Source organism: Bos mutus, chromosome 20 (genome assembly GCF_027580195.1).
Source record: "Bos mutus isolate GX-2022 chromosome 20, NWIPB_WYAK_1.1, whole genome shotgun sequence".
Taxonomy (NCBI): Eukaryota; Metazoa; Chordata; class Mammalia; order Artiodactyla; family Bovidae; genus Bos; species Bos mutus.
Window position 1 is genome coordinate 11,963,934 of NC_091636.1, and position 11,126 is coordinate 11,975,059.

Here is an 11,126-nt window from a genome sequence, read left to right on the forward strand (position 1 = left end):
CTTAGGGAGTTGGCGCCGGGAGCGGGATCACCCTCTCAATGAAAGGCAGATGTCCCTTTAAGGTTTGCTTCGCAGCTCGTGGACTTTAGCCTAAACAAGGACCCGCGAAGCTGGCTTTATTTGTCCATGTCTCAGACACAGCCTGGGAGGCTGCCAGTGGGATTTCAGAGCACGAAGAGGGGGGGCGATGTGGCAATTCTGCGAGGCGAGTAGCGTGAACCGAACTTAGAGGCACCGGTGGAAAACACAGGAAATCGCCCCGCGGCTCCCCGGGCGCCGGGGCCGACCGGCCAGCGACTGAGACCCCCGGCGGCGAGCAACGCGGCTCCTGCGCGCGGTTCCGCCGAGTCCTCGCGTCCGATCCCGCGCGTCCCCCGGGCGCTGCGCCCACTCCAGTCATGGACCCCCGGCGCCGCGCCAGCCCAGGGGTCGCTGTCGCCTACTGCTGGCTCCTCTCCGGTGAGTGACCCTGCTTTTCTCCGAGCATCTCCTGAGCGCGGGACTCCGGGAGGGAGGCGCGCAGAGCTTCGGCCCGGAGTGGAGAAGGGAGCGCGGATCCACTTTCGGGCGCTCCAGATAGTCCGGGCAGGTTGGAGCTCTGAAAGCAGTTTTCTGCGTTGGGTTTTCGGTGTGAATTACTTCTGAAGTTGTTTCAAAACCCTCCGCCTCAATGATGGGGGGAGAGGTGCTGAAAACTTTACAAGGTGGAAGTGACTTTTCAAATTAAAGTTGTTTTTGACAGTATGCATGGTATTTTAGGACTTTGCTGATGGCTTCTACTTTCCTTTTTCGTGTCTGTGTGTAGAGTTTCTACTTTCAGGTTGCTCAAGAGTGGACATTATTCATTTTCTTGCTTTATGTACTCAAGATAGTTTTTGCTACAGAGGAGGAAAGAGAAGAATGCAAGGCAAAGTTGGCTCTTGTGCTGAAATGATGTTTCTGTGTTAGCACCCAGGAAAAGGAACATATTGAAATTGAGGAAGTAGTGAACATTTACTTTGAGAATTAGCAGAATAATTTTTAAAATACAAAGTAAAGTATTGTTACTTGTGCATAAATAGGTATCTTTTGGGAGAGACTTAAGCACAGTGGAGATGCAAGCTTATGCTCAATTTAGGGGGTAAAAAAAGGTGGAATCAAAGCATTTTCTAAGATTTTCCAAATCGTTAACCAATAGTTAGATCTTTTCTACCAGTTACTGACTGAGCAGGAAAAGTTGCAAGAGTGAAAGAAAGAGAAGGCAGATGGCTGAAGCTTTGTGTGAAAAGGGCCAATAATGCAAATAGTGTCAACTTGGGAACAGCTTTACAGTCAGTGAATAGCTGACTGTGTAAGCCACTGTCACTATCCTTTACACATGTTTGAGCTATGCGTGCATGCATGTTAAGTCATGTCCAATTCTAGCCAGTGCTATGGACTGTAGCCTGCCAGGCGCTTCTGTCCATGGGATTTTCCAAGAATACTGGAGTGGGTTACCATACTCTCTTCCAGGGGATCTTCCCAACCCAGGGATCCATCCCAAGTCTCACTGTCTCCTGCATTGGTGGGCTGGTTCTTTACCACTAGCACCACCAGGGAAGCCCATTTGACCTATGATTCCTCTCCAACTCAAGTTTTTTGGAGGCTGTTTGCATCTTCTTGTTGTTGTTGTGCAAAATTTGAATGTTTTACTAAGTATTCAAGTTGTATCTTTCTCATTTTACTCAATAAGCAGTCACTAATTTAAAAATGGATTTCCCTGGTAGCTCATTTGGTAAAGCATCTTCCTGCAACGCAGGAGACCCCTGTTCAATTCCTGGGTCTGAAAGTTCCCCTGGAGAAGGGAAAGGCTACCCACTCCAGTATTCTTGGGTTTCCCTGGTGGCTCAGACAATAAAGAATCCATCTGCAATGGGGGAGACCTGGGTTCGATCTGGAGAATTCCATGGACAAAGGACACTGGCAGGCTACAGTCCATGGGGTCGCAAAGAGATAGACACAACTGAGCGACTTTGAATGTAGAAATAATCAAATGAGGTTTGCAAATCCTCTGAAATGAATGAAATGCAAAAAAATTGAAGTAAACAAATTACAATTTCATATATGTGTGTGTGTATATATATATAGTCAACTACTTTATTTCCTTATGCCTAAAACAGCCGTAAGTTGTATACTGTTAGTTTTTTGCAACTGTTGGGAGATAATGCATGCATATGTGCTAAATCACTTCAGTAGCATCCAACTCTTTGTGACCCTATGGACTGTAAGCCCACCAGGCTCCTCTGCCCATGGAATTTCCCAGACAGGAACACTGGAGTGGGTTGCCATTTCCTTCTCAAGGGGATCTTCTGACCCAGTGGCAGAACCTGGGTCTCCTGCATTGGCAGGCAGATTGTTCACCACTGAGCCAACTGGGAAGCCTTCTTACGTGTTACATTTATGCCCATTTCACAGCATAACAGAAGGATCTAAAATTTGATGTCTTCTTTTCCTTTGTTGGTTATCCTGTCAGTCATCATGTTGTCAGCTTCCTTACAAACTTCTCATCAATCCACAGAGTCCATAATCTGGGGTCTTATCACCATACCCACCCATGCACAGTACTGTAGAACTCATCTTCCTGTCTTCAGTCTGAACTTAACCTCTAATTAATCTTCCTAATACATAGTTTTTTATCATACCTTAGTCTTTAGCCAAAAACCTTTGGTGGCTCTATGTTATCCATAAGATAAAATCCACAATTCTCAACCAACCTTTCAGGGTCTGCCCTAATCCAGTACCCTCTGTCTCCCACTATGCCTCTTATCAGTTTCCTATTGCTGTCATAACAAATTGCCCCAGATTTACTGGCTTAAAACAAGACAAATTTACCACTCATAGTTCTATGGGTCAGAAGTCTCACTGGGCTAAAATCAAGATGTTGGCAGATTTGCCTTTTTTCTGGAGGTTTTAGGGGAGAATCCATTTCCTTGCCTTTTTCAGACTGTAAAGGCAATCTGCATTTCTTGGCTTGTAGCTCCATCCTCCATCTTCAAAGCCAGTAAAGTAGCATTTTCAGATCTTTCCTGTGACTGCTTCTTCATTACATCTCCATCTCTGATGCTGACCCTATTTCCTTCCTCATATAAAAAATGCTAATTATGCTGGGCTCCCCTGAATAATCCAGGATAATCTCCCCAGCTCAAGATTCTTAATTTAATCATACATACCAAATCCTTTTTGCCATATATAGTGATACATTTGCAAGTTCCAGGGATTAGGAAATGAAGATATATGAAAGACCATTATCTGCCTACCAAAACCTCCAAACATAAACTGCCAGTCATGACATCGAGTCACATTTCCTTATTTCCCCCATTAGTCCTCATGCTTATTTTGCTACCGTGCATATGATACTATTTTATGCATCTAGAAAAGCATTCCACCCTTCTTTCTTACTACCCCCTACCCTCTAAACAAACTCTCCAGTCTTCAAAGCTGGGTTTACATCACAACAACCATCTCTCTAATAAACCATCTCAGTAAACTTCCCATTATATTTAGGACTATCTTGTATTAACTTTTCTCAACATTTAAACATGATTCATCAGGAAAGATGCCCTTCTCTATGTCTAAAGTCTTTATCGTTACTTTAAATATGTCCAAGTCCCAGCAAAAGAACTAGTAGCACATATAAAGGATTTAGCTGAAGAAAACTGACTTAAGTCAAGGGACTGTTTGCACAAACATAGAAAGGAATTGACAAAAGTTGATGGAGCACCGTAGAACAAGCAGGAACAAGTAGGAAGAAAGCACCTGAAGCAACATGAGATGAAAAGCCACTGCTGTTCCTAGGCCTGACGGGGTAGCAACGTCAGCTTGACCATGAACTCTGGCTATGGGAGGGGGACCACTGGACAGGAGCTGTGGCCGTAAGAAGCAGAATGCAGCTAGTGCCAAAGCTGAAGCCTAGCAGGGAGAAAACAGGGGAGACGAACACCCTGCCTTTTCTTCCTACCCCCTAATGCCTTGCCCAGCTCTCCCACTGGTCATGTCCAAATGGCAAAATTCAAACTCCCAGGGGACAAAGATCAAGACAATAACAGAGAAGAATTAGCACTACTTACTGCTGAAAGGCACATATTTTTTGAGAATGTATTAGATATGAGGCCCTGTGCCAAGAATTTTGCACATATTACATTTTAGTCTCAAAAAGGGGAAATTCTGGAACTATTATTCATATTTTACAGATGAAGAAACTGAGAGACTAATTTGACTACAGTCACACAATTAATAAATGGCAAACCCTATACTCTATTCAGATCTCTCAGGTTCTCGAAATGTACCATTTTGGAAATAGACCATGATGCTGGGAAATACTGAAGGCAAAAGGAGAAGGGGGCGACAGAGGATGAGATGGTTAGATAGCATCACCAACTCAGTGCCCATGAATCTGAGCAAACTCGAGGAGATAGTGAAGGACAGGGGAGCCTGGCGTGCTGCAGTCCATGGAGTCACAGAGTCGGACATGACTTTGGGACTGAATAACAACAACAATTGTCTGTCTAAATATAAATCCATTTCCCTCTTGCTCAACCCTCTAAATGTTAAATCCAAGTCTAACTGTCTAAAAGACTTTGATAAGGATCTGATTAACGATGAAATGGGTCTGTTTTCCATGACTTTTAGGTATATAGTGAAATTAGATGATGTCCCTTCTTACATTAATTATAACTCAAATAAGACTCATTATAACTCAAAATAACTCAAATTATAACTCAAAAAATTATAATCTCCGGTTATTAAAAATACAAATACAGAATTATCCCTAATTGAGTGTGTATCTCTCCTCCCTAGAAACATTTCAGCTAGACTACAAGCAGGAGTCTTCTTTTATGACTTTTTTCACAGGCAAGATTTCCTATTCTAAAAGAAGTCCAGTGAGCTCATGGCTGGATATGGAAGGAAGTCAGCCACTTACTTATAACAAAGAAATGACCTCCAATGACATACAGTGGATTGTCAGGAGCTGCTGAAAACAGCGAAAATATTTAAGTCATTATGAAGCCTGTAAAGTCAGCAATAAATTCAGAGGACTTTTGTTCATTTGTTTAATAAATGGGCAGTAATGGTAGCAATAAAACATACATGCCAAACTAGTTTGCCTACTTTTCTTCCCTGCTCTCATGCTGTTATTTTGATGCATGAGCTCGAGGGCCACAACGTATAACTGTTGATCTTACTTCCTTAGATGGAGGCTCCTCTGCCTGGGTTCCAACACCTCAACCCAACAAACATCCCATTAGATGTAGAACTTGCTGAATTTTAATATGCCCCTTAACTAATTTATAAAATAAAGGAGCTCATGTTTTAAATATATTCAGAAAACTAGGCATCAAAATGCTATTCTTTACCTACACTGCTCTTCTGTTATATGAAATACAATATAGTGTATTTGAATTTTTGTTAAGAAATTGAGATGAAAGATATTTGGAATCGTTGTCACAATGCTAAAGTCAGAATACACTGCCAATTCCGAGTGGCCCCTGACTGGAGAACTGTATTCGCTCTCAAAGCAAGTACAGTAATGTATCAACAGATGTAAATGAGCTGAATATATTCCTGTCTTTATGATTATTGAGCTTCTTTCAGCTCCTCCATTGTGCCAGTTCCTCTGAAATCTCCAGGTCTTTGCATAAGCTGTTACAGTGCTGCTGCTGCTAAGTCACTTCAGTCGAGTCCAACTCTGTGCGACCCCACAGAAGGCAACCCACCAGGCTCTGCCGTCCCTGGGATTCTCCAGGCAAGAGCACTGGAGTTGGGTGCCATTGCCTTCTCCGTTACAGTGCTACAGATCCTCAAGTCCCCATGTGAATGTCACTTCCATGAAGCCACTGGAGTAGACTGAACCCCCCTCCCCCAGATACTTGACTGACTCTAGCACCTTTGCTTCTATAATACACAGCATATTAAAATTAAACATCAAGTTGTCTGTTTTCCCAGATTAGTGTATGTTCTGTTGAGAATAGGGTCTTTGTTTATTATCCCTACCATCTATGAATAATAGGTACTTGAAAATTTGCTATTGAATGAGTCACAAAAGAACAGACTACAAACAAACTCATAAAATAATAAAGGAGTCAAGTTGTCTCTTTTAGTTATATCAGGAATAGTCTATCTATTTCTATCTATCCATATTTATATCTAGTTGAATGGAAATCACCATTAAGTGACTGATGCACCAGTATTTTAGGTACTATTAAGAAAGAAAAGTACTGCCAATCCAATTATAATTGCTGAACCTACAGATGCCTCCTAGTTTCAGTTCAGTTCAGTCGCTCAGTCGTGTCCGACTCTTCGAGACCCCATGAGTCGCAGCTCGCCAGGCCTCCCTATCCATCACCAACTCCTGGAGTTCACCCAGACTCATGTCCATCGAGTCAGTGATGCCATCCAGCCATCTCATCCTCTGTCATCCCCTTCTCTTCCTGCCCCCAATCCCTCCCAGCATCAGAGTCTTTTCCAATGAGTCAACTCTTTGCATGAGGTGGCCAAAGTACTGGAGTTTCAGCTTTAGCATCATTCCTTCCAAAGAAATCCCAGGGCTGATCTCCTTCAGAACAGACTGGTTGGATCTCCCTGCAGTCCAAGGGACTCTCGAGAGTCTTCTCCAACACCACAGTTCAAAAGCATCAATTCTCCTAGTTTCAAGTGATGTTAAAATGCTGAAATATATACATCTGAAAATTATAATAACATGCAGTATATCTACATGAAATTTTCTATCACATTTTTAAAAACTGCATCATAAGATTCCAAACACACTCCTAGATACAAAGATATGAACATTGTCCTCCTTTTAGTTCTCTTCCAGGGCCAAGTTTGATTCAAAGAATAATCGCTCCTCTGACACCAGCAACCTCACCAGATCCCAATAACAGAGCTTCCTCTGAATACTCTACCTTTAAGAGGAAGCTTAGGGAGAAAAGTGACAATGAAATAATTCAAAAATGTTCCAGGTCACAGGATCGATAACTCTAGTTTTGGCAGGCTTTAATATCTCTAATATTCTTTCATATCAGTGGTTAGTACCAGGACCAAGTATATTTGACAGGACCTAATTTTTTATCAAATGTCTTTTCTAACTTAAAAGGAATATTAAAAAGTCAACTAAATCTTAAAATACAATTAAAATATATGCACTGGTTGGAATTAAGAATTCACTCTATGTACAAAAACATTAATATTGCTTTATAAAAATAGTAGAGCTCTATAAACAAAATAAGTGAGAAATCTTTGAAAAATCATTATAATTCAGATAGTAAAAGCAGTGAAGACATATTATTTTGGTATGAACTACCTGAGATCTGCTGAAATAAATGAAAATTCTTAAATTTGAATAGGATACCTAAATCAATCACACTAGAATCTCAAATGATTAAGATGAATGGTCTGCATATTTTATTATAAATCCTATACTCTTAATACAACTTACAAATATGCTTTTCAAAATTTTCTTTTTAACTATATACTTTTAGTTTGCCAAGTACTACAGTTTGAAAATTCAAAGGTATTGACCAGTTCCTAAAATTACATATTTTATTGTAATATTTTAATAAAATAATCCTATATTATGTAGAGATTCATACAAATAGGAATATACCCTCCCACACACTTTTGTTGATAAGATTATTTATTTAGTAGGAGGCTTTATATTGTTTTGTGACAATTGCAAGTAAGTATTTTTAATCACAGGAAATTTAGATAGTGAGTACAGCAAGTTCCTTAAAGCAAAACAAAACACTTTCCCTTTTCTCTTTTACCATTTTACTTGAATTAGCTGAATAATCCTCCCAGTCAACCACTAACTTTGCTTATGGACGTCACATAGACATCTTTGTACAATTTAAGGTTAGTACATTCTCTCTTAAATAACTATTGCAATCATCACTAGAAATTTATAATAAGAGTGCTGGTTGTTCATTCTGTAAAGATCATTTTCCAAACCAAGTGTAATAATACCAATTGTCATCATACAATATTTTAAAACATTTTAAGACCTTTATCTCACTAAGATATATTTAAAATTAATCATTTTCTTATCCATGCATAGATAGCTCAAAAAAATGAAATAGGTTTACAAAAATTTATCTTAAGAGAAATCTTCCTTTCAAATTATCAGTAACACTATAAAACAGAATGTGATTTCATAATTTTAAGATGTCAATGATAGACAAGTTAAAAACTCTGAATTAAAGTAGCGCTAATAACCACTCATTCTTTCATAAATTATGATAATGTACCAGTTGTGCTGGGTTCCAGGGACACATGAAAAGTGATACAAAGGAACACAATAAAAAAGTAGTGTTTGCCCTTAAGAAGCTCAGAGTCTGAAAGAAGTAATAGATAAGCAAAAAAGTAATAATGGGAAAAGCCCCCAAAGCAGAAAAAGGAAAATATTAGTTTTGTGTTGTTGGAAAGTAACCTTTGCAAAAAATCTAAGATGGATACAAGAAAATGTATACAGCCTCTACTATTTAAGGGTCACTGTGTTAGGTACACCCACTCCAGTGTTCTTGCCTGGAGAATCCCAGGGACGGCGGAGCCTGGTAGGCTGCCATCTATGGGGTCACACAGAGTCGGACACGGCTGAAGCAACTTAGCAGCAGCAGCAGCAGCAGCAGCAGCAGCAGCAGTGCTAAGTACAGGATCTTCAAACAAGGCAGCCCATTAGCCCTGCTGCTATCACACAAATCATTTCTAATGTTATTATTATAATAGGAACGATTGTAATCAGTTCATCATGAGGTACATGAGCCAGCTCATGCAGTAGGAGTAACCTAAGGTTTCCCTGGAAAGGAGGTAGAAAGTAGTATACATAAATGCACCCAACAGATCATCTATCATTCAACTCTACTGAACCCGTTATTTTTCAAGGCTGAATAATTGTGATCATGTTAAAGTGAGCCCTTGCTCCTTGCTTTTGTCTGATCCAAATCTCTAATTTCAAGCCAGGTATTCTTAGAGATTTACAACAATACCTTACATGTCTATGAAAGTGAAAGTGAAGTCGCTCAGTCATGTCCAACTCTTTGCCACCCCGTGGACTGTAGCCCACCAGGCTCCTCCGTCCGTGGGATTCTCCAGGCAAGAATACTGGAGTGGGTTGCCATCTCCTTCTCCAGGGGATCTTCCTGACCCAGGGATTGAACCCAGGTCTCTTGCGTTGCAGGCAGACGCTTTACCCTCTGAGCCACCAGGGAAGCCAGTTTCACAATTTTCAATGTATCATAATCTCATTAAAACCTTCTAAGGGATAGTGAATGAGAGAGGCAGACAATCTTATTTATAATTTACAGTGACAAATTTTAGCTTTATAGAGGTTGGGAACTTAACTAAAGTTGCTAAAATTGAGCTAGAAAAGACCATAACTCAGGTCTGCTAACTCTTGACATGCAAACATTAAAATTAGTATTGGTCTTTTACCACTAAAATCGGCCTTAGAAGAATCAGATTCAAAACTGAAAATAAATGTGTCAGGGTGAGATTATGGGTAGTGTTTTAATTTTTTAAAAATACCATTGCAGAATAGGTTTTACAATTAGAACAATTTTAATTACTGAATTCAATTTCCTCAATTCCTAAGTAAAAGAAGTTCAGTTTCAAAGAGATTAAGTGGTGCCAGAAATTATAGTAAAAACAATTGACAGTGTAAGAATTACAATCCAGGATATTTGACTTCTAGCCCAACTGAGACACTGGAAGTATATCAAAAACAACAAATTGAAAGCTTTTGGAAGCAACAACACTGACTTCTCTTTTTTCTGGAGAGATTAATATAAATAAAAGTTTACAGGAAAATAGATATAATTAAAGTTACTGATACAAAGAGTTCTATCTTCAAAGAGCCAATAAATAAGTATAAAATTAGGATTTAAAGCAACAGTTAAATTTCGGTTTTTTCCCTCATGATTTTGCTTATTTAAAGACTGAAAATACTCTATACTGCTATATGTTACGTAACTACTGTAACCGTAGAAGTCTGAAAATAAAGGGAATTACTTTGTAAACCAGGTGAGCTATAGTTAGTAATATCAGTGTCTTAAGAAGTATCTGTAATAATGTTAAATATAGTTGCTACATGTTTTATCTGATCCACTCAGCTCGTCATCCATATATGAATGTCTACTAGGTGCAAGGGGACTTTTCATGGGACAGTCGAGGGATGCAAGGATGAACCCATCCAGATTTCAGTAAGAAAGAAATGTACCCAACTAATAGCATGCATGGTTTCAACTTGAAGGTAACATTTAAGCTCAATGATAAGTAAGCTTAAATGGATTTATGGAAGTAGGGGTGAGAGAAAGTGACATTTTAAAAAGATAAGAGCTAAGGCAGCAAAGTAGAAAGTTGCCAGGATGTACAGGGAACAAAGACTGCTCCCACTGAGGAATTTAGGGGGCTGAACGGGATACAGGGAAATAAAATGTGTGAAGTCATGTCTTGGAAGCCTTGAATTTCATGGAATTTGGATTTTAACAGAGAATGAGAACCCCCAAATAACTCAGAACTGTGATGACTGACCTAGAAAGACTAAGTTAAAACACAAAATCTGGGAGAAAAACATCTGACCATTCAACAAGCTCAAATTACTAAAAAAAAAATTCTGTTATGGACGTTTCAGATCAAAAAACATTTCTGTGAAAGTTTTGTAGTATGTTCAATCACTGAAGCACATTTATATTTTAAAAGACAACCCAAAGCAGTGTGTCTCATAATTTAAAAAAAAAAAAAAGAAGAATCACAGAATCAACAGTCAACAGAGGTTTACCATTGATTTGCAATGTAGAAATATATATTTATTTTTCTAAGGTAGGATATTTGATCTTTCTCAAGAATTACAATGGTGACCAAGGCCGAGCAGAAGGAAAATTATTGAAAAGATAAAAATATTGAAAATATTGAAAAATATTGAAAAGAATATAAGGACTTTTTTGTTTTAGTAATAAAAGAGCAAGGAAGGAACCTTCCTTTCAATGCCCCAGGTTGACTTCTAAGCTGTGAGTCTTAGTTTAACTGATAAAGGTGAGAGTTAAGGGGAAATGACAGGAGAGGATGAGATGGTTAGATAGCATCAGTGACTTAATGAACATAAATTTGAGCAAACT

The 11,126-nt window shown here is 39.3% G+C and overlaps 1 protein-coding gene across 2 annotated transcripts in view; it reads left to right on the top strand.

Moving 5' to 3' along the window:
- Positions 1-324: 324 nt before the first annotated feature.
- ITGA1 (integrin subunit alpha 1) overlaps positions 325-11,126 on the top strand; it is a 181,045-nt gene continuing 170,243 nt past the window's right edge. For both annotated transcript variants that reach the window (XM_005891151.2, XM_070357476.1), the window contains exon 1: positions 325-459. In XM_005891151.2, coding sequence (XP_005891213.1) covers positions 399-459 — 61 coding nt within the window. In that variant the 5' untranslated portion in view covers positions 325-398. The remainder of the gene's footprint in view (positions 460-11,126) is intronic.